The sequence below is a fragment of the Leptodactylus fuscus genome, chromosome 4, assembly GCF_031893055.1.
Source record: "Leptodactylus fuscus isolate aLepFus1 chromosome 4, aLepFus1.hap2, whole genome shotgun sequence".
Taxonomy (NCBI): domain Eukaryota; kingdom Metazoa; phylum Chordata; class Amphibia; order Anura; family Leptodactylidae; genus Leptodactylus; species Leptodactylus fuscus.
The window spans coordinates 65,818,951-65,844,493 of NC_134268.1; the positions used below are offsets into that span (position 1 = coordinate 65,818,951).

Genomic DNA, 25,543 nt, shown 5'->3' on the forward strand with positions numbered 1-25,543 from the left:
GCTGCAGTATGTACGACTAGTAGAGAAGGTTGCCCTGTATATTCTTCACATGTTCTGGTTTAGCTAGTACAGATCTGTTATTGAGCACCTGGAAAGTATGTCCCAGAAACACATTTTTCTAGAGACTCTGAACTTATAGGAGGTATTGATTTGTTTTGTTTCGCTCCTTTCTTATGTCCCTCATTAGATCAGGCGAAGGGAAGACCTTTAGAATTCATGTTTTGCATTCAGGTATTTCAGGGGAAAACTTAGATGTATCATTAATATAGTGTACAGATGAAAGTCTGTATTTGCTAAACTCTTAGAGAAATACTCCAGCTGGGAGACAATGCTTCCTGCTGGTCCTCTCCGTGGAATCCGCCACATCTCACTTTGCGCTCTATTTTTGGCTTTAGCGCTAAGGACCGGCACCATCTTCTCCAGAAAGTTACAAGAATGAGAGTGCAGGTGGTGCCATGCCTTGACGCCACACTGTAAATCTAGCATGCCCTTTCCCAAGTGGTAAGGTTACTGCTCAAACTACACAAAATTTTAGCCATCAACAATACTTACTACTTCATTAGGAAGTATGATGTTCTCCTGGATGAGTGCTTTTAGTAGAAAACTCATTGTAGAAGGAGTAACTACTGCAATCTTTTCCTCCATAAATCAATAGTATGAGTGAAGATAAGAAACTTTGTAATATATTTTATTGCAGAAAAGTCTAGCTTTCTTCGGTTATCTAACTATACTCCTACCTCCTGCTTCCTGCATTGATCCCTCACTCTCAATTTGCTGATAAAATCTATACATACAAGTCTACACGCTGAGGGATCAGATTATAGTTATTAGCTATGGAAGTCCAAGGACAGGGGAGGAGGGAAAGAGAGCAGGTGCAGAGTGAAAGGAAGACACAGACAAGGAGACACAACTGCTGCTTCTATTGTATCTCCCTAGTGCTAACTTCACAGTTACACTGCACACTACTTCTATATAGTGTCCGCCTCACTGCTGCTTCTATTGTATCTCCCTAGTGCTAACTTCACAGTTACACTGCTTCCATATAATGTCCTCCTCGCTGTTGCTTCTATTGTATCTCCCTAGTGCTAACTTCACAGTTACATTGCACACTACTTCTATATAGTGTCCTCCTCACTGTTGCTTCTATTGTATCTCCCTCGTGCTAACTTCACAGTTACACTGCACACTACTTCTATATAGTGTCTGCCTCACTGCTGCTTCTATTGTATCTCCCTAGTGATAACTTCCCAGTTACACTGCTTCTATATAATATCCTCCTCACTGTTGCTTCTATTGTATCTCCCTAGTGCTATCTTCACTGTTACACTGCACACTACTTCTATATAGTGTTCTCCTCACTGCTGCTACTATTGCATCTCCCTAATGCTAACTTCACAGTTATACTGCACACTGCTTCTATAAAGTGTCCTCCTTGCTGTTGCTTATCTCTATGTATGGGAGACATAGGGCACCAGGATCTCTTCTTCATTGTGCTTGTCTATGGGGGATATTATAGCCCTGGTCCTCTACTGTCAGACCACAGGTTACTCCACCCCTACCTTATTGGGTGAAGTATGGTGCCAGTGGAGATAGTGATCCATGTATATATTATTACCCTCCCATATAAAATGTATACCCTGATATTCCAAATTGCTGGGCGGATAAAATGACCTTTTGATGTCTGTGTTGTTTATTATTTCCACATTGTACAACTGGTTTCCACCAGTGTGCACAATTCTTGAGTAAACCTTTGGCTCTAGAAGAGCCCTGCCTGTGCTAACATGCTTTTGGTAATACTATCACTAGCACAACATGATACATGATACTTGCCATAGAATAAAGTGTCAAAGGTATTCATTTACAGCCAGCTCCTTCCTAGCACTATGGAAAGTTTAGGAAATTACAGCTTGAATGGGATAATTACTATGTATCTAGTCTGCTGTTTACACAATAAGTGGTGAAACCACTGGTCTCCATTTCTTTTTATTGCTACTTTCTCCCCAAACAACTTCTACTCCAGACACTCCGCTAGCTAAACCACGTGCCTAAAACTATTGAGGCTGATCAAATCAAATAAAAACACATGTTTTATAAAAAGCCGTAAAGTGAGCAGAGCAGGCGATTATAACTTTTATTTATCCGAATTCTCAACTATTTTCAAGGAAAAGAAAAGGCCAAGGTCAGTTACATGACTTCACTCAATAAAATCTAGAAAAAGTCGTTGTTAAAATACAAAGCCATTTATCAAAATTCAAGAACTGCAGCACATTCCCTCGCCAGACCGCAAATAGGGACATTTATTATAGTACTTAATAAGTGACAGACTCCTCACTTTTCTCCTCTGCTGTCAGCTAGCTGTGCTCAATATATGCATATATATATATACATGTGTCTATATATATATATATATATATATATATATATATATATATATATATATATATTTGTATATATTTGTGTGTAGCTCAGATAATAATATATAATATATAATAATAATAAATTTTATTTATATAGTGCCAACATATTCCGCAGCGCTGTACAATTTGTTACCAAACCTCCAGGATTGTTTTTATAGTTGCAGCCCATTAATACTAGTCTTATACATTTTTAGATACAAAATGATAATGTAAGACATTAAAGGTCATTAAAGGGAAATTGCCCCATTGAACAAGCAGTATAATCCTCCAGCATCATGTTATAAAGCAAAAGTAGCTGAGCTGAGGATTTTTGTGCTGGAAAAAAATCAACAGAACTAGTACTTTACTCATTTTAAGCTGTGCCTATGGGTTTAGACAATGGTCCTATTCCATTACTGACTGTTATCTATGTAGAGGGAATGTACTCAACAACTCCGCCCACTGGACTCCTAAACCCAGAGGGAGCATAGATTTCAATGAATAAGTTATCATTTACAATGAATCTTTTCCCTCAAAGATACATATCAAGGTGCTCAGCTATTCCTACTCTATATCATACTGTTGGAATAGTTTCTTGGTGGTCTTTAAGAAGATGCTATATTTTTGAGCAAAATAATTAGTATTTCAGGACAACAATGTATTGGATGACTTGGTGATACAACAATGGCTACCTTGCATAAGTCATGGAATTCTGGAGCAGAAGAGCATCCTCACACTATATAGATACCCAATGTAGATAATATATCCACCTACTCTTACAAAGAATATACTGCAATGTATAATGCTCCAGCGAGCAATTTTCCACAAAGACTTGTTCTATAGTGTTTGTGAATGCAACCTTCTAAACAGCCTGTCGCATTAAGCCCGTGATGGAGTGCGTAGGCTCCAGAGGCGAGTCTCTGGCACGTAAGGGGTTAAACCATAATTCTCCAGCATGCTTTGGGAGAATAGGAGAGCAGTGGTTGCTGCACAACCTGTACTCTGTCAGAGTAATTTAATTATGGGTAGTTAGACTTCTGTGTAATTTGTTAATGGCCATTCCCTGCACAAAGAGCATAATTTTGCCAGGGCACCGGCAATTTGATGCATTTTTCGCAGGGTGCTGTCAAATGAAAGAGAGTTTTCATTGAATTTCATATTGTGCTTTAGCCTAGAGGGAGAATATCAATGAAGCAGTGAGCAGTCCTCGTTTTTTGGACTTATTAGAATGCATGCAAGAGCGAATGGCAGTAATCCCCTCTGTTTTGAGAAAAGCCTGGTATGAAATTGGACATCTCAGATCGCGACATGCATAGATTTTTTTTTTTTTTTAACTCTGATAAAAATGTTTTGACGGCTTATTACTTTTTACCACATCCACTTTTTTTCTATATATGTGTATGTTTTTTCACTTCTTTGCTTTAAAGCTGAACAGTTTCATTGTCGCATTTCTCCACTTCATTAGCTGCTGGCATTTCTGGTCTAAGCTGCTTCTTCAGTTCTACATTATGCCTAACGGGCTTTATGTATTCCAAGCTTAATGAACTGTTGTCTAAGGATTCTGAAGGGAAACATTCCAGGAAGCAAATAAAAAGCAAACCCTTTGTAAAATCTTTTAGCTTCTTGATCTACAAACAGTGCATTTGCTTAGCCGTTTGCGTTTGGTATTTTATCTTTACTTTTCAGCTTTTGTAATTGTTTCGTGCTGTGTTGCCTGTTTGTTTTATTTTTTATTTTGGTATATTCTATATGTGTTCTTTTTATGTATTGGTTAGGCAGTTCTATCTGCTTGTCGTCCTACCAAACTGACAATAAACAGGCTTCTTAGAATGTGCTTCCCGAATGGACTGGAAAAATGGAGTTCTATGAAACTTAATTAAGCTTCTCCCTAATGAAAGGGGCCTTAAGATTAGAATAATTGGGTTTATTTTGTGGAACTTTATCAAAAACATTCATTCGGAAATGACCGATAGCTTTTGTTAAATTCAACAAATTTGTTAGTTTACAAATTGCTTTCGTAAATCAGGTTATCCTAAATTTAAGGTGGTCATACATCTTAGATTCACAACCGATTACCCTTTTGTCTTCCCATTTTTCCCAATATTAGTATCAATGTGTTTGGAGGCTGCGGTCAGTCTTTATCCTCCTAACATCACGTTTGGCTCAGTTGAATATCGATGTTGTTTCTATTGCATGATATAGTTGTGAGGTTCTGGAATCAGATTAGTGAAGTTGGAACCAGTTTTGCTAAGTTCACGCTAGTGTGTGAGTCTCATTACAAGACTCCGTCCCTCATTTCGCTTAAAATACATTGAAAGAAAAGTCCTGCATGACGGAAATTGGGGGAAAACCTGGCAGACCCCATTATAATCTATAATATCTGCATGTAACATTTTTTAAGTGAATAGAATTTCTGTTTTTCAGGACGAAAACCTGGATGCTAATGTGAACCTAGTGGTACTGACTTTGAATTCTGCTTGAAAATAGTAATATTTAGAGATGAGCGAATAGTATTGGAAACGGCCGTTTCCAATACCTGGCTCCATAGGAATGAATGGACGCAGTCGGCATGCAGACAGCACCGGTGTCCGGTTGCTTAACCTCCTGCGCGCCTGCCACTCCCATTCATTCCTATGGCAGCGTAGTATTCGAAACTGCCATTTCGAATAGTATTCGCTCAGTCTCTAGTAATATTATTAATTTTTGAAATTATATTATACAATTATCGGGATTATATAATTAAGTAGATGCACAGATGTGAGACAGTCAATATAGTAGCCTTAGATATCAAATAAATATAGATCATGGCTCTGCTCTCTTTCGCATGTCTCTTATGGCCAGTTGATATCTTGCCCCAAGACAAAAGTCACTACGGTTATCTAGAAGCCACTCTTCTATGCAGTTACCATGCAGGTTCGGCAGAATTCTGTATAAAGCCACATCTTTAATAATATCTCTATGAAACACAATAGTTCTTGACAAGGCAGTTACGTAGACTTATTCTCCTTTGTGATTGTTTCCATGGAGCTATGTACATTATTTGTTTGATGGGTCAGTCTCAAGGTGTTGTATTCCTTTATTCTATACTTTTCTTATCATATATTGTATAAACATGGAGTAATATTCCATCTAGACTAAAGATAGACAACCTTGGTATTTATTTTTTTGAAGGCCATTCTTTACAAAAGAACATCTGATGTCTGTATATAATTTAAGCTATGATTAAGCACAGTATATAACTTTTATTAAAGGGAATCTATTCCAGCCATATCTTTTTTTTTCTGACCCACCCGATAGTTTTTGAAAGAAATCGCCTTTGTTAGCATTGTTGGGTGTTATCATTGGTTGGGGAGCACAAACGCAATATTGTGAATTAATGACTCTTTTTGTCGTTAGCCGTTGCCCAAATCTTGTGCATGGGCAGTACCCTCATCCAGTTTGGAGCGTGGCCTGAATGTACTGCGCATGCTCAATACACCATCTTGGATTTCTCAAGGAACAAGCATACTTCACCTGCACAATATGTTGTTTTAGCTATTGTATTGTATTGTAGCTCTATGAGCTACTGAGCATACTTGTAAAATCCAAGATGGCGTACTGAGCATGCACAGTACACTCATCCATGACCCAAAGTGGCCAAGTCACCAGTTTAAAATGCACTTTTAAATTATAGAGTCCCTTTAACCAATGAACAAGATTCTACACAACAGAATATTTGTGATACAATTTACATTAAAGACCCTGGCCATTTTATCAATGTCTCTTAACTGTAGTAGAATAAAAAGTTTCACCACTTACAAAATCTGCATATGGCACTGCATAATGTGGTTTGCATGTAAGCACTAGTGATAGCAGTGACGGTGGCAGCAGTATTGGAGGCAGCAGTGGCAGTAGTATCAGAGGCAGCGGTATTGGAGGCAGCAGTATTAGAGGCAGCAGTAATGGTGGCAGCAGTATTAGAGGCAGCAGTAATGGTGGCAGCAGTGACTGTGGCAGCAGTATCAGAGGCAGCAGTAATGGTGGCAGCAGTAGCAGAGCCAGCAGTGATGGTGGCAGCAGTTGCAGAGGCAGCAGTGACGATGGCAGCAGTATCAGAGGCAGCGGTAATGGTGGCAGCAGTATTGGAGGCAGCAATGACAGTGGCAGCAATATCAGAGGCAGCAGTATTAAAGGTATCAGTGGCGGTGGCAGCAGTATCAGAGGCAGCGGTAATTGTGGCAGCAGTATTGGAGGCAACAATGACATTGGCAGCAGTATTAGAGGCATCAGTAACAGTAGCAGCAGTATCAGAGGTAACGTTATTGGTGGCAGCAGTATTGGAGGCAACAATGACAGTGGCAGCAATATCAGAGGCAGCAGTATTAGAGGCATCAGTGGCGGTGGCAGTAGTATCAGAGGCAGCAGTATTGGAGGCATCAGTAACAGTGGCACCAGTATTAGAGGCATCAGTAACAGTAGCAGCAGTATCAGAGGCAGCGGTAATTGTGGCAGCAGTATTGGAGGCAACAATGACATTGGCAGCAGTATTAGAGGCATCAGTAACAGTAGCAGCAGTATCAGAGGTAACGTTATTGGTGGCAGCAGTATTGGAGGCAACAATGACAGTGGCAGCAGTATTAGAGGCATCAGTGGCGGTGGCAGTAGTATCAGAGGCAGCAGTATTGGAGGCATCAGTAACAGTGGCACCAGTATTAGAGACACCAGTAACAGTAGCAGCAGTATCAGAGGCAGCGGTAATGGTGGCAGCAGTATTGGAGGCAGCAGTGTTGGTGGCAGCAATATCAGAGGCAGCATTATTAGAGGCATCAGTGGCGGTGGCAGTAGTATCAGAGACAGCAGTATTGGAGGCATCAGTAACAGTGGCAGCAATGTCAGAGGCAGCAGTTGATAGCTTTGTCGTTTCTGTAACTTTTCCTGCTTTTGCATTCATTTACTGAAAAAAACACTTGTTAGAGAATACATACGATTACAAAGAGACAATAATAATAATAATAATAATAATAGAAAAAGCTCATCACAATGTTTTCTGTCTCCCATTGCCGTGTTTTATGAAGTAGGTCAGAACACAGTCAGACTCTAAAGTTATGTAGCTTATAGATGTAGTTTTTAGATTTGTCCGTGAGTTGTTTGTATGTGCCCATTGTTATACAGCCCTGAAATGTTTCCTGATATCCTGCCACTATGTCTCTTTGCTGATTTGTGACATAGCACACAAAGAAAGATGTTTCCAGCCACTAACAAAACCCCACATATGGCACTCTGCCACCTGCCTCTAACTTAGGACAATGCCCGCTCTTGTTAGATGTTTTTCTTAACCTTGGGCGTTTTGCTATGAGTCTTTAAACTGTATGTCCTTTGTTCGTGTAGTAATATGCAAATAACAAACCTATTTAGCTAGAAAATACTTGAAAATTAGTCCCTACATACAGCACATTGTTTTACTCGGTTTGATCTATTATGAAGAACATTTTTTTCTATTGTGACATATTGAACTCTTGAAACAAATGTTCGCTCTAATTTGGTTAAGAATTAGAAAAATAAAACATTAATTTCTGCTGCAATTTTGGCACATATTATAGGTCCATCGACTTACAGGCGACATAGTACCTTGAATGCTTGTAGGCATTTTATTTTACTGATGGCTTTCATTTATATGGATATGAAATATTGATGGAAAAAGGAAAACTCACTCTAGTGCAACCTCTTAGAAGGTAGCTCCCTACTCAAGGAAATGAGATCTGTCTGTAGACAACTGTTTTTGGAGCTATTGAACCTCAACAGGGTACTGGTATGGCTGGATAAGTGGTCACAGATGTGGGTCAGAAGGGGTACTATGTCTCCTTAGAGAGACTGCTTTTGCACGCCACCTTACAATTTGTAGAGTCTAACAGACCATGAATGGTCAATCAGAAATCCTGGGAAAGCTTAAATGGATGTAATATGGGGATAATGTTACTCCTTGAGGAGAGACCACCTTCTCAGGTGTGTGGAGTCTTACAAAAAGCCATTTTAGCTCCACTGGGAGGGATTATGGGAAAAAATATGCAAATCTGTTTCCCAAGATGTAAATAGGGAAACAGTGCGTCTGTTTGCTGCCTTCTAGGGGAAGCTCCCTTTTCCCTAGGCTGTGCTGAAGAGATCCAACCAGATTGAAACGGCGCTGTCCACAGCTGGGATACTGACTTGGCAAAATCCTGCATCCAGCAAAGGCTTGTTGGAAAGTCGGGCATGATGTTCAAGGGAGCTTCTCCTAGAGGGCAGCAAACAGAGGCACTGTTTCCCTATGTACATCTTGGGAAACAGATTTGCATATTTTTCCCACAATAGATGTCATGGAGGAGTTGTTCCACTTCGGAAACTTCTCTTCCAGAGTATAGAGCCTCTGCAAAAAGCATCATCCTTAGTGGAGGACTCATCTCTGCCATATATAACAAGCTCACCCATGTGCAGCTTATACAGTGTATTTTCCTTGCAGCAGACTCAATACACCAAAATATGTACTCTTGTAACAAAACACCAGCAGAAATCTAAATTTTGCTTTGCCGAAGTAAGGTGGTAGCTTCAGTGGTTGGCATTGTTGGTTTTAAACCCAAGATCCAAGTAATATGAGGGAAACCATTTGCATGGAGTTTGAATGTTCTACAGCCCTGTGCAATGTGTTGGACCTCTTAGAGGTCTTCCTTCCAAATCTCAACCATTCTTGATCATTGCATTAAATGTATGTCTGTCCTTTGAGGCTTTTTTCAGAATAAATTATGTGTACATGAGGAATAAAGATCTTTCTGCTGCTTATAAGACTTAATTTGCCACCTACCACCAGTTTTCATCTTTTCAGACTCCTTCTTTAATTGTCTTTTTTCCCAAGACTAAGCTCCAGTAGGAACAGAGACTAACTGAGACGATGTCTCATATACACAGTCCACATAAAGAAGAGAAGAACCTGCTCCTTCCTTCCCGTTCCACCCCACTTTCCATAGACTTGTATGCACAGTGCCTGTAATCTGATCCTCAGTGAAGAATTCCTCTTCATTTTCCTGCCACCAATTTCTGACCACAAGCTACATTGTCAGTTTGTTGCGACTTTTCGCCCCTGAGTAGGGCCAGATGAATGGGCCATATCAGCGGGGAGTCTCGAGTGGCGGAATCAAGATCACATGGGGCGGCGATTTTTTCAGCATTCTGCTGCATTGACAACAATGGGAGACAGAATCTGGGTGGAATCTGACACTGATATGGGGCACAATCTGGCCCCAAATCAGCATCAAATTACTATATTTGAACACCCCCCTTAAGGCGAATTTGGGCAGTGAATAAAAAGAGAATACACAGTACAGGGAGTGGGGAGGGTGTCTGGAAATTGAGAAGAGGCATTTTTCTACATTCTCATTTTTTACAGAGTTTCTTAACATTACTCATATCATTGATTTATGCAAAGTTCATTGAAAGGACAGTGACAATGTAAGAATATCATAAAATGAATGTCTAGTTTAACATTTCATTCTACAGTCAGCCTGTCCCCGCAGTCGGTTGTATAATACTTTCACATATAGCACTGATACAATGTTTCTGTTGGAATATTAGTGTAAATATGGCTAAACTTCAGGATTCAGTAAACACACGCTCTTAAAAGCTTCTTTCCGCAGTAAAATATTACAGGACGTGTTTCACACTGGCATCGGCTAGTTAGTTTATCTGTTTCTACATTTCTTCTTCTGTATCATTTGTAAGAGACTTGCATATCCCTTCTGGCTTTAGACATTAAAGGTTAATTCGTGGTATTCCATATGTTTCCTTACCCAGCTGCTGAATTTCAAAACATGCCCTTGACAAATGGGGTCACCGTGTAAGGTCACATTGTTAAGGGAATGGAAGTCTCTAACTACAGTATGACACTTTCAACCGTCTATTCCATTTTAATGTTTCCTTATGAGGATGCATTGTACATTAAGTACTGGATACAACAATCTTTTTTTCCAGCTGGGAACAGATAAAGACAGTCACTTAGGCTCCATGTATGATAGGAACTCCAGTTCCTATTAGAAACGTTTCTTTCTGAACCGTTCTCTATAAGAGGTTGTCTGAGCTGCACAATAGTCTCGGCTTCCCGTATTCAATGATAAGTAGTGGTAATATGTTGAAGTAGGCCATTTGGGTAAGTATCCCTTCACTCATAAAAATCTCAGAATTGTTTATATCGAAGTCATTTTGTGGGAAGTTTCTACTTTTGCTGTTCTCACAATGTTTCCTAATTCGATTAAAATGTCTATTTCCTGTGATAGATCAGCTGCGGTTCTGTAATACTGCCTACTTCAGCATTTCTATACAATACTCTAGTATATTAAAGTTTTAAGAACGCGCCCGCGCTCATCGGAATGGTTTACGTTTTAACCATCAGACATTAAATGTTGTGAATATTTTATATGGTAGATTTAAGTGTAAGTACATTTCCAAAGTAAACATCGGATGCCTAATTCTTATTGACACTGCCGAGCGGACTTTAACCCTGTATTGCACTGTAACACACTATAGTGGACCACAGGCTGATGGCCATCGTGATTATGGATATTGTCAGACTACTTCAGATTTGCTGGGCTTATTACGCTATTTCCCAGAGACGTTCTGTATTCCATATACTAGGAGCAATGGGTTCTGAGCTGCAGTATCGGCATCCTGCCACTATACAGGACAGGAGTCAACCACTTCTAGTCCTGTGGTGTGTACAGTGTGGACGCAGGAACCTTTGCAGATCAGCTGTTTCCTGTAGCAGGTTGCGTCTGCCCTGCTCATTTGCTGTACTTTTTTCAGTACTGCAGCCATGTTCCATAGACTTCAATGAGACACTTCTGCAGTACTCATAACTTCTGCTACTAAAAACTAGTGAGGGTGGGCCCAATCTCCGTTTTGTAGGTTTCTGTTTCCTGTCCAAGAAACTGGACAGGAGACGGAAATCGGCAGGCAGTTTTCAAACCCATTCATTTGAATGGGTTTGCAAAGTGTCCGCCCGTGAGCGTCTTCTGCCTCTCCACGGCAAAAACATTTTTTTTAACCAGACACAAAGTCGGACATGCAGGACTTTGTGTCCGGTTAAAAAAAAAAAAAAAAAGGTTTCGCAGGGGAGAGCAGAAGACTCTCACGGGCTCTCGGGCTCGTTCACATCTGCTCCCAGGTGTCCGTTCTGCAGGTTTCCGTTTCCTGCATAAAACAGAGCAGGATACGGAAACCTGCAGTTTTTCTCACCCATTCATTCGTTTTTTAATCCGGACACAGAGTCGGACATGCAGTACTCTGTGTCCGGATTAAAAAATCCGGTTTCGCGGCGGAGAGCATAAAACTCTCACCGCCGCTCACGGCCGGACCCGGTCTGTGGTTTCCGTCTTCTGGCATGCAGAAGACAGAAAGCACAGAACGGAGACCAGAACGCAGGTGTGAACCTAGCGTAACCGGCAGACACTGAATGCCGGGTTTTCGTCTCCTGTCGGCAGAAGACAAAAACCTCAAAACGGAGATCGGGCGCTGGTGTGAACCCGCCCTGACTCCAACAGCGCATGGCTTTGGAAATAGCTGATTTCAGTTTTCTGGTATATGGTAGAAAGTTGCAATTCTTGCACAAATTGTGGTTTTGCTGCAACAAAAATTTTTACTTTTCTGTTCAAAAAGGGGTGTAGATGTGGCTGGCCATCCACCAGATTTATCACCAATCCCTTTGGAAATCTGGAGTAAACGATGCTATAAATCTATACCAGCTATGATCTGGCATATACTTCCCCTGTAGATGCACGGCCCAATGGAGGGGGCATTGCCTCAAGGGGGTTACTCATTTATAAAGACTGGCATTAACAATGGGCAATGAGTCATTTTGTCAATTCTAATATAAGGTCAATTCTAATACAATTCTAATACAAAGTGTAGCTTAACTCTTTCCCTAACTACAGATAAGTTCCCATACTATTGAGTTGTGATATAAGACGAGAATAGCTGGCAGTAAGTAAGTAGGGTTATTCATTGAGGAATAGTTTAGAAACCATCAGTTAACGATCCTCAAACCCACTTGTGGTTCTAAATGCTCCATCTCAGGCAATGATTCTGTCGATAAACATGTCATCTTCCAGACGGTATTATCTCCTTTTTTTGGTTTCACCTGAGCAGATTGTATTTTCTGCATTCCAGTGGAGTATTCTCGCTCTGCTTTCGCCATTGATTAAGCGATTGTTTTACAGCTATGTATAAATGCCTCTGGTTCTGACTCCTATTGTGTTCTCTGTTTTTTTTCTAGTGATGTTTACAGATTGTGGTGCACAAAGACGGATAAAGTATGCAACGAGTAACCCAACAGATTTTCGAATCGATGATGACGGGGTGATATTTGCTGCAAGAACCTTTGACATTTCGCCTAAAGAGACAGAATTTTTGGTGTATGCCCAAGATGAAGAAACCCAAGAGTTATGGCATGTTACAGTGAAAATCACTCTACGGCCGCAGCATGCTCAAGATCCAGTACCGGTAGGCATATCTTATACCAATCACTAAAAGACAGTAAAAGCTGACAGTTATGCCTTCCTGTGTCTTAGCATATAGAAGAAATGTCATATCCTCATTTAACAGGCACATCCTAATATCATTTGCTTATAGAAAGGGTTTTATCATTAGCATATAAAGCAGTAGGGGTTGCAAGCCTGCATAATAAAAAGGAGTCCAAAAAACTTTTTACAAATGATCATATCTATTCCTCTGTTTCTCTCCTTTCTATATATATACTTGTAGGTGCAGTTGACTGATTTGCTATATTAATAACATCTAGACAATATAGAAGCTGATGAGGCATTTAGAAGAGGTCCAAGATCTATCCCATTGGCACAAATTGTTTCATAGACTTGGAGTATTTTACCCAAATTTACGTAAAAAGCTGAAACATCCGCAGGGTCTTTCTGTCCTTTGGCTATTGAAGCGTCATACTTGGTATTGTATCAGTTTTATAGCAGCACATATGCCGTTCTGTCTTAAGATGAAGATTTGTACAATACAGATCATTTTGTCCCCTCTCCCATGTAATTCTACCAGAAGTAACTCTCTATATATAAACCAACTATCTGAGAAAGTGGACATAATATAGGATATACAAAAGGACACAGAACAACATAAATCTGAGCACAATAAAGAAAGCTGCTTATTGTCTATGATTAACATCCCATCACTAATAAAACAAGCAGCTAGTCAGAAGTAGGCAAACTGGTCTTACACTGAGGGTGAGCGGTGAGAAGTTAGAAACTCATCTCTGAGCAGTGTACAGGCAGAATAAGCTGAGTTTCCACGCAACAGACCTTGTGAAAAGAAACCTAATTCCACCCCCTTCGATTTCCTTGGTTTCCCTCTTGAGCTCATTGGATTCTAAAGACTGACTTGCCCTAGTAACAGGGAGTGAACAGCTTAGGAAAGGGGGGAAGAGCACCTAGTGGCAGCAACTTTAGAGAGGCAGAAAACAGCAACATATTTAAATAATGTGCATTATATTTTGGTCCAGAATCATGTGCTTATACCTCCTATTAGGTAGCATCATTTAGTTCAGAATTTTGCCTCTAAAGATTTATGCCTTTAATAACTTTGGTACATTTTACCCACAGACTCTCACTCCTGTTGCTCAACACTTTTTACATTTATCTAGATAAGTGCAAGCATTTGTTTTGGTACCAGGCAGTAATGCAACTAATACCAGAATTCTGGAACAACAGCAGAGTTCTGTGTCTAGTTACATGCAATTCTGTCCCAAGATACTGGAATTCGGATTGGATGCAACTTTTAAATATGCATATGTGCAGTGCAATATATCTAGTAACCATTGATTGCTGGCAGATTATGGGTTAATAGTAGTTTGGACTATCGGTGCCGACTTTCGAAGCATCCATGGGGTGAGGTACTGTAGGTGAGACCATAGTGGGGCCACCCCAGCAGACAAGCTATTCATTCAGCTTAGTTAGCTCTTCACAAGCCTGATGTTACTAGTGACCTGGCACAAGAACCTAGGCTAGGATGGGTCAAAATGTTGCGCAAATTAATAATTCAATATATTCTATTTGTCCATTTATGCAAAGGTGGAAATATAAGTGTGTATTATCTTATTTATGTATAGCCAAAGGGGCAACTATTCAGGTGGACATTAATGGACCTTTTGGCCCAGTATAGAGGTTTTGGGTCAGGTCTGCCAGCAGTCTGCACCCTGGACAGTATAGTAGTAGATGTATATTTTCTACATATCACAGGAGCTGTTATTTTTATTTTTTTAGTATGATTTATACTGCAATATTTTAATACCTAAAGGCCGAATTGGAATTTTATGGATTGATGCCATTTTTACTTGCATAAATAAACCGTAAATCCAGTTTATGTTCAGTTATGTGACAGCATCTCACAGGATCCCTGGGTCAGTCCTTTCTGTATATTGGAGTGAACTGTAGCTTCCGTTTCCATTCGTAGTACTTTATGAACTACATTGTTTAACAAGTCATAAAAAGCACAAAGATATCCCAGTAATGACGATTGGGTCAGTTGAGTAGATAACCTGAGCACACATCTAGTACCAGCGAAGTCCTTTTCTTTCACACCAGAAAATGTGATTTTGATGAAAATGCCCCCTATTCACTGTCTGTGTCATCGTCTAATCAAATTGTACTACTGCGCCATAGTCCTTTGTATGTGAATAGAGGCCTTAATTGCAAATAGATGTATCCGTGGATCAATACAGCTCTTGTTTATTGATTTGATTTTTAATTGGCTTGTGAATGAAGATGCACAGAGTCGCAGGTAAGTAAAAATAGCGAGATTTGTAGCATTTCTTTCAACTTCTTAGTTATATAAGCAATAGGGAAGTACATATGTAGCAGCTCCTGCATAGAATGATTTGCTTGTTTATATGAAAAAGTTACATTGTAATGAGACCAATGTTCATAATAGACTATGAATATATAAGGGTCTCCTTAAAGGGGTTGGCCAGTTTGTTTGTTTTTTTTTTCCTTAAGATTGACAGGCGCCCCCAATTAGTCAGCTGTATAGGGCCATTTATAGCATCTGTACTATATATTGCGCAGATGTTTATGATCTATCCTAAGGATAGGCCACTGTATAAAAAAAATTCCTGGCCAACCCCTTTAAGGAGAGAGATACTGAAATCTGCTAGGGGATGGGGAACATGTGCAGCACAACTCCACAAGTTAGGCTCCATTCACACTGAGTAACGCTGGCGTTTTTTGTGCTTATTTTGGCACATAGCACCGCATTTGCGCCGTACAACGCAACCGCAAAATAGCACGATGCAAACGCGGCTTTTACGCGGCGCTATGTGCCAAAATAAGCACAAAAAACGCCAGCATTACTCAGTGTGAATGGAGCCTAATAGGAGCAGCATAGTTGCCCCATCCACCGCATAGAGGTGCTTCTGGAAATTGCAGCCCCACTCCTATTAATTTGTTTCTTCATGTAGATTGTGAGCCCCATATAGGGATCACAATGTACTTTTTTTTTCCTATCAGTATGTCTTTGTAGAATGGGAGGAAATCCACGCAAACATGGGGAGAACATCCAAACTCCTTGAGGATGTTGTTCCGGGCGAGATTTGAACCCAGGAGGCCAGTGCTGTAGGGCTGCAGTGCTAACAGCTGAGCCAATGTGTCGCTGCTCCCCCTCCCCCACCTCCATCCCTCCACTCCTATTACTTTTATAGGAGCAGTGCTACGTATACTCTCTGTCTTCAAACAGCTTTCTATACATGGAGGCTGCTGCAACAGCTGATCAGTGCGGGTTCTGTGTGTGTTGGACCTGACAGGTCACATACTGATGGAGTAGGAAAAAACTATTTGTTGTCTCATGCTGTATATGGTCTCACTGAACCCTTGCTATTACAGTTCCAACTCTCCCAGGTCTCTGCTGGTCCTTACTTCATGGTGTCCATGGACATGCATTGGTTGAACCTTTACTTCAGCTCACCCATCCACCAGTGGTGACATTATTTAGATAGTTATTGGCTGAACAGACATCTCCAGGCATTTCCTGAGTGTACTGAAGCAGCAAGAAGTAAGATACGCAAGGACTAGACAGCATTGGAATGGAAGCAGCGAAGGATCGGTGAGAGGTGAGTATTGTATTTTCATTACCTTATGACTCCTTTAAACTGCAGGAATTAAGATTTTGTGATATAGGACTAGTAAATAGCTTTCTTGCTTGTTAACGGGAGTTTGTCAAGTCCAAAATGTCTCCCAAGCCAATAATAATGCCGTGTAGGAGCCTTTAATAGGACTATAAATATACCTATATGGCCACAAACCAATGTAGCAGTGCAGAGATAATCATCTTTTTATGGATATGCAGATCAGCCTGCGCGCATATTCGGGGTGGGCCCGATTTGCCTCATTATCTCTGCATGGCCTCATCGTTTTATGGCCACAAAGGTATTTTCTGTTTCTACTTATATTATTGGTTTGGGAACAGGGGAATAACCGGAAGTTTTTCAAGCCCCAGTGCAAAATCCGTAATGGGGCTCCCACTTTCCATGTGCCATCTATAACACAGTTGTCTTCTTATGTTGTAGAGAGACCTTTGGGCCCCCTCAGGCCCCAGGGCCCGGTAGCCATGTTACCTCTGCATACCTATAGTGAGGTATGGGGGAGTATTTAGTCAAAGGGTTTCCAATAGTGGAGACATCTTTAAGCAGTATGTGTAGCACGTGAAAATATAAAGTCGTAGAAGTGGCCATAATGCGATATGGCTTTACTGGAAGGCTATATTTCATGCATTTCTCAGCTCTACACATTTTCCATCATCCTTCACAAGCTTATTAAGATTTATGAAGTCTTTTTTGCAAGGAGATATTGGAAATCCCTCTTGTTACTTACCTAAGAGAACTTCGCTTCCAGTGTGGAAGGGGTTTTATGTAGTAGACACCCACCCTTATAAAAGAGAATTGTGTGACGCATAATCCATGAGTGGAAACCGAGAGGACCGTTGACACCCACATAAGATTAATGATCAATGTGCAAAGTGGGTCATCCAGAGCATCCATCCTGCCTGACATAGGTTTAAAATAATTACAGAATTAATTTTGTGGGATTTAATAGGGTCATAAATATTTGAGACATTTCTTTACCAGTACATATTTAATGTGGCTTTGGAACTTGCATGACAGTTTTGCATAGCAAAGTCTGATTTAAGCTTTCTGCTTGGATCGTGGCAGATTTCATGATAGACTATAATATAAATCCTGCAAATCTCTTCACTTATTCAGTATTCAGGGTGAGGGGCTTTGCGGACTCATGCTGCGCCTTCATAGGTATACGCTTAGCTTGGTATTACAGGCTAAAACAAATAAGACTTTGCTTAAGAAGTCACAAAGGGTATGTAATACATGTATAGCTATATACAGAGTAAACTACAGAGGTGTATGATAAAAGCCTGTACTGTACTATTATAAGCCCCTATTCTTTAGGCTGTGCACAGATAGCTCATTAGTTAGAGGGCGGCACTGCCAGCGATTGTATATTACGGCAAGCCTAGATTCAGTTTTGCGCAACGTTTTTTATTCTTTACTTCTTTTGTGATAATCACATCTTAAAAATGCTTTCAGTATTATTTATAAAGCACAAACATTCAGCTATACAAATTCCACATAGAAAAAGATCTGCATCTATTGTTTACCCCTTAAACACCCACCAGTCCATCCCACCCCCCAATACAACACAGGCTTCCAAAAATACTGTTTATTATAATCACACCAATCTCCATATACGCCCCCAGTGTTTGCACAAAGACATTGTAATAGAACACTCTTTCCATGGAGAATGCTGTATCCATTCATCTTAAAGGGATCCTATCATTAAAACTCAATTTTTTGTCCCTATCACGTAGGAATAGCCTTAAGAAAGGCTATTCTTCTCCTACCTTTAGATGTCTTCTCCGGGCCGCCTTTCAGTAGAAATCCCGGTCTTCGTCGGTATGCAAATGAGTTCTCTTGCAGCACTGGGGGCAGGCCCCAGCACTCAAACAGCACTGGGGGCGGTCCCAATGCTGCGAGAGAAATCTCCAGCGCTGCCTCCACCTTCTTCAGGAACGGCATCTCTTCGCGTCTTCTTCCGGCACTGGCTTTCTAGGCCTCGGGCAGCCAACTGCGCCTGCCTGCCGGCCACAAGAAAATGTGGCCAGCAGACATGTGCAGTTGGCTTTGCCCTAGGCCAGAGGACTAGAGAGTCTACCACCTCTCCCAAGCATAGTCAACTGTCTCCAGGGCACATTACAGTGATAAACAACATACCGCTGTTATATAAGTCACTTTTGTAGACTTGGCAAAGAAACTATTTTGAAATCTTATGCAAATTAGGCTATTGGTGCACTGGGGGTGGGGCTACAGCTCTGAGGGCATTGATGTTTCCATCTGGTGTAGTGGGAGTTGATCCTCCCACTACTATAACATCGCTTATCCTTCCTGAACCACAAGAGCCCCCAGTGTTGAAGGCCCGCCTCCAGGACACCAACTACATCATTTGCATAAGGCTTTTAAGTTGTTTTCTACAAAAGTGGCATCTGTTCTCATAATTTTGGGTTGTACCCATGCATTTTATTGCCTCCTATATATTTATGAATAAATTGGCAACTGGGTGTCACCATTATCCTTGCCTCTCTAATCAGACTGTGTAGAGACATGCCCCTTAATGTTAACACCTACTTGTCATATACTCATGTATTTTTAATGGGGAACGGTACAACACAGAGTTGTAAGAAATACTGCTCCAGAGCTGTCATATATGAAGAGCGCAGGTACTCACTGAAACAGACATGGCAGGAGCAATGACAGGAACCCTATACAGAATTTCCCCTGGCATAAATCTCTCGATACACACTTAGGACAGATGATATGTGAATATTATCATCTTTGATCATAGACCAGTGATAATGTATAGAATAAAACTACGTAAAACCGAGCAGCTTTGTAAAGACTTTTCCTACATTACATTATTTATCTTGCTACAGTATTCTCATCCACAGCTGCATTCAGAGTTCTGCTGAGAAATCTCACAGCACTCCCTGCTGGCTCATTATATATATTATATATTTATATAGAGTAAGTCACCCAGAATGCAGTGCAGCAGGTAGCATTCTCCTATTGTAGTGACCTTATATCCATCCCTTCAGTATTGGTGAACTGACTTGGAGACATTCTGGATGCTGTGCAGCCTAGAACTAGAAAGCATTGTGCATGGCAACTATTGAATAATATTTCTGAATTATTGCAATGAGAAACACCACATTTTAAGTTCCCCTTAGATTTATGCATCAGGAAACAGTATCCTTATTGACAATGGAAAATAACATTTTTCATGTTGGAATACTTTCCCTGTCACCTGCTGATATATATTTAGCACAGGCCTTCCAGTCTATAAACATGATGAGGTCAGCTCCTCTTTTGCCTACTTTCCCTCCTGGCTGCTGCAGCTATCCATCCTTTGTTGTGATAAGGGAAGGTGAGTGTGGTTAGCAATGCTGCCCTCTGGTGGTGGGACCGCAGCAGCATGAATGTGTATGTCCTTTGGAGAGGGACCTCTTATATTTACCTCCAGTAATGTACAGAAGTGAAATGAATAATTGTACAACATGGCTGTGATAGAGAATGATATTTTACCCTTACCTGGATGAATATAATAATCATTATTATTAATATTTCTTTCATAATTATATTCATATCAGGAGGTTTCCTAATGACATATAGACCACCTTGATACTTGATAATTTCTTAGGCTATGTATGACAGCGTAGTACGGTCCGCCATCTCATAGAGTTATCATGATAATATTGACATTTGTAGATGACCTGATCGTTTCTTATGGGAATAAGAACAATACAATATTTAGTCTATTTAGTGTTGCGATGCATTTCTTTCTTTAAATTCATTCCACTCATTTTAAGAATGCACATTAATATATTGTAGTAAGTGGAACATCTCACAGATTTCCATACCTGTGGCAGTTCTGTACATGACAGCATTAGCCTTATCACATTGGTAATACATAATAAGCAGTGAATGCACCGTACGCCGCTCTGCTTACACAGCTGCATGGAAATCATGTCAACACATGGAAATTTCTTTTGTGAATGAAATTCCATAACATTTTTGCAGCAAAGAAGTTAGTGTGACACGGCATTGGACTGTAGAAAAGGGATTCCTTCACGAAAATACTACATTTAAGGCTCCAGCATGCGGAATTTTGCCGCTTTTTTTTTGTTTTTGTTTTTTTGAGCCAAAACCAGGAGTGGATTGGGCAGAAAGGAGAAGTATAAGGGATTCCATTATATTACTCACTTTGTCTCAAAAAAATCTGGCCCCAATAGGGAGGATAATGGCTGGCCTGCCTATGTAACTAGATGTCATCCCATCACCCAATGTGCTCATGTAATCGATATCTGGGAAATTAAAATAATCTGTCCACTTTATTGAATGGGCCGGATAAAGCTGGTTGAGATGCGGGGTGTTGTCTATCAGTATGTAGTGCAGTTCTCATGCAGGAGTTGGGGCCCACCATGGCTCAGGGACCCAATGGGGGGTTCATCTGTTCCCCCATGTACCAGCCCAATCCTAAAAGCAAGATTTAGTACATTTTTGGACAACGTGGTGGCTCAGTGGTTAGCACTGCAGCCTTGCAACACTGGAGTCCTGGGTTCGAATCTCGCCAGGAACAACATCTGCAAGGAGCTTGTGTGTTCTTGCCATGTTTGTGTGGATTTCTGCAAAGACATACTGATAGGAAGAAAAATTTACATATGGGGCTCACAATCTACATTAAAAAAAATTCAGGACATTTCAAAAAAATTAGATGGAGCTACCACTAAGGCCATTAAAAATGGACGAAAAACTGGTAGTATGTTAAGTTTTCCATCAACGTGTCACATATGGTTCAGCAGTTTTCTGACCAAAGAACTTATTGATCTTTTTTTTTTCCCAACTGACTCATCTGTTTTTAACATCAGTGAACTGATACATTAGCCAAAAAAAAAAAAAGAACTTTAAAATATGACCCATGGATTTGACCTATTTTCTTAACTGACGTTGTTCCAGAATGGACATGTGTATTCATCCATGACTCCCATTACTCTAAAAACAGACATGTAACGGATATTAAAAACTAACGTCCATTACACGCCCGTTTTTCACATACATGGGGCCTCTGCAATCAGTTCCAGTTCAACTCAGGTTACTAGTAGATTGGATATGTTATATTATATCACATATATAAAGGGATTGTCCAATCTTTTTTTTTTATTAAAAAAAAAATATTTTAATTATAAAATTATTTAAAGCTGTGTATTCCATATGTATCAGAGTTCAGGTGTGAATCCACGGTATTGGAAATCATTACTAGATATGAAAGGCGAGCGGTGACTTACATTGATGAAACTGCTTGGCGATGTAAATGTATGCATAGCATTGCCTATAGGTAGAGGAGAGGCCGCTGTATGATCACTGCACTAAAGGATTACCATCAGCCAGCAGTAGGGTGCCGGGAAAGGTTGATCATTTCTTAGGTAAAAGAACAGAGGTATGTAAAATGAATGAGTGATTCTCAGATTTGCATTAGGGTTGTTTGCACTTCTATTTGTTCTATCCATTGCAATGGACAGCGCTTTCTTCTACACCACAAAGCTAAGATTGACTTTGAAGTATGTTAACAGACTACAGCAGGGAATTTACATTTCCCTGGACTCCATAGACGTGATCTTATTAACGTGTACAAATACATACAAGGCCAATACAAATAACTGACACATGAATTTTTGATTCCGAGAACTTTACATAGGGACGGAGGAAAGATAATTTAAACAGCAAGGTAGGAAAGGCTTCTTTACTGTTAGAGTACTCAAACCTTGGAACGTTGTAACCCGAAAGGATGTCATGACAGATATTTGACATGTCAGAGGTATCATTAATATAATCATGGATGACATTCAGTTGATCCAGAAAAATTATCTGACTCTTATATGGAAGGATTTTTTTTCATCCACTTGGCACCTTCCTCAGGATCAGTTATCTAGGTGTGTGAAAGGTTAAACTTGATGGATCAAGTAATTCACTCGATGGGAGATGAGTGGTCTTGCATGGTGCTTATCCATCATCCACAACAACTCACTGGTTGAGGTGCTAGTTGTCAGACCTCCTCAGTTTTGCAAGCCTCGGATATTGACTTTACTGCAATTGTAGATAGTCATTTTTTTCTCTGTTTTTCAGCTGTCTGAAGAAATGTATGGCCATTTAATGAATCTAGAATAGAAAATGGCTAGATTTTTTTATTTTTTTTTTTGCCGTTATTACATCTCAAAAGACACAGGAAAAACAGCCATGGTTGTGTATTTGAGCTTGCACTCTGAACTCTGATCTTGTCTGGTTCTCATTTGCGCTCCCCCATTCTTGCACATTTACTTACCTAGCTATTCCCTGGATAGCCACAATATTGATCCCTTTACTGTGGCCTCCACACATCAATCTAACCTCCTCTCCCTCACCTCTGTCTCTTAGTATGACACTCTCATCAAGATCTATGTTTTCTTCTGCTCCTGAGAGCTTCCTTCAAGCACTTTTTTCATGAGCTGCTCAAAACACCATTGAAGGCAAGCTTGCACCTATGGGGATCATGGACAAAGCATATGGCCAGGTTCATAGCTATTGCATGCTGTATCGCATCAATCTATCTTGGCTTACCTTATTTTATCGGGTTATTTTAATTTAACTTCAGCGGATGCAGCCTTAGGAACTGTACAAAATAATGCAGTTTCACAGATGAGATAACACAGTGACTCAGGCTATTATTTTATAGCACAGATCTCAGTGACGGAGGTGTTGACCCAATGCTTTCCTGTGAAGTTCCAAGGTGTTTGTTTTTTTAGAAAACATTGGATCTACATGAATGATGTTCATATACCCATTGACCGCAATGCAGTTATTAATCCTGAAGGTTATCAGTATAACATAGTATATAGGTACATAAGTACTTTAGCTGTAAATGCTTTTAATTATTCATCTTTTCATTTGTTTTATACTGTATGTATTCAAAAAAGGAAAGGGAAAATGATCAAACATTCAGAAGAATGCTACTCGTATTTAAAGAATACCAATGGATCTTTGAGATATTGTTCATGATACTACGATGTATAGCACATTTATGGATAAGCTCTCCCCACATATATCTTTGGTACTGAACCATTTATCTATTATTCTACCTGGAAATTCCTTCAATATTACCCTTGGTTCACATCTACATTTGGTAATCCATTCGGGGGTCCATGTGCTTGCCACGCACTGCCCACACAAATCGTTCAGACAAAGTAGAACACAAAGTACTGTACGCATGTTGCGTGCGGGCAGCATGCGGAGACCACACAGACCCCATTATAGTCTATAGGATTTGTGTGCTTTCACTGCACACCGCTTGCCAATGCATTTGGTATTCCATTGGGGACTCCCCCAAACGAATTTCCAACGCAGATGTGAACGAGGCCTTAGATCAGTTAAAGGGCCGACTCCTCTCACTCTCGCCAGTCATCCAACTGAAGCAGCCATGGTGGCTCCAGCTAGTGCCCGGTCCCTTCAATAAATGACAGGCACATTTTGTAGTGTTTGTATCTAGTATTGCAGCTATTTGGTGCCAAGCTTCCAAACCAAGCACGGCAACTTCAAAATGGAGCTATGCCTGGTAACAATGAAAGGAAAGCCGTACCCGTTGGAGTGCCATGTCCCCTTCAATCAGCAGTCGGACACTCACCTATTCATTATTGATGGCTTATCCTAAAGCTAACCCTTTTAAATATCACATTTGTGTGCCAGTCTACAATGGGTTACCTTATAAGCGTCTGGGTCCGCACATCTCTTTACCCTCTGCCCTGACAATTTAGCATTGCCATAAATGACTGGGATTCATAGTAAACAACTTTTCTTTCTGGGCTAATTTATAAAATATAATAAGTAATCTGTGGCAACTTTAGTGTTCCTATGATAACATTAAAGTGCCACAGAACAGGAGCAGGGATAGTTGTCTTGAGGACAGGGACACATAATAGGCATTTTTTTTTTTTTATTAAAAGGGGCTTTAATATGGAATCCTTCCTTGGTCTTCGACACAGTTCAGGGTATTTCCCAGTATTTGCACATTGTATGCCAATTCCAGTGCTTTGTAGAGTAACTCTTTTAATCTTTCATCCACATACCCCATCGAGTATCAGGTTATGAACTCCCAGCTATAACCTTTATAAAATACAATATTTACTGCGCGATAAAACACTTTGAAAGTTCTTACTGAAACTTATAAGAAGTGTATGAGATGACAGCTTGTCAGGTATTCTGTGCTAGAAACTAATGCCAGGCAAAACTGCTGGATAAAAGACATTTCAGTGTGTGTAGATTGGCAGTGCCACAAGGTATTGTTCACCTTCTAGAGAAGGCTATCATGGCGTTCTTGAGAGAAAATACGGCATAAAGGGCATTATTCTTATACTAAAGTACATACATGCTTCGTTCTGTCTTTCACAACATAATACTAAGAACAGGTCTAGGTTTCTCACCTGAATTTATATGGAATGGACACAACAGGCTGAAGCTCAGAGATAGATAGATAGATAATAGATAGATAGATAGATAGATAGATAGATAGATAGATAGATAGATAATAGATAATATTTAGATAGATAGACAGATAGATATTAGATAGATAATATATAGATAATAAATAGATGATAGATAGATAGATAGATAGATAGATGTAGCAAAGTTAAATCAAGCTGCTGCAACATTGTATCTTATTACAGAAGACAATAAAGAACAATGAAATGTTCAATGTGTAATTGAAATATGTTTTTCCAATGGCCTTTCGTTGTTTCTTGTTGTCCTCTGTGATGATATGTCACGTTACAGCAGCTTAACCAATTGCAGAATTTCGGGTTAACTCTACTAGATCTGTCTATAAAGGATCAGACTCTGCTCCAGCGATCTCCCCTCTGCCCTATCTATCCTTACCGCAGGCATCTGACTACCTGGGTCTTTTGTGAATCAGTATCAGCGAGGTAGATGAGCAGTATGGCACAGTTATCTGCACTGCGCGACCTAATGTACCAGAGGTAGAATCACAATG

The 25,543-nt window shown here is 40.2% G+C and overlaps 1 protein-coding gene across 1 annotated transcript in view; it reads left to right on the forward strand.

The window, feature by feature from the left end:
• The window catches only part of CDH2 (cadherin 2), a 266,906-nt gene that overhangs the window by 172,395 nt on the left and 68,968 nt on the right, over window positions 1–25,543 (forward strand). Inside the window, exon 3 of the mRNA XM_075270599.1 lies at window positions 12,670–12,896. Coding sequence (XP_075126700.1) covers window positions 12,670–12,896 — 227 coding nt within the window. The remainder of the gene's footprint in view (window positions 1–12,669; window positions 12,897–25,543) is intronic.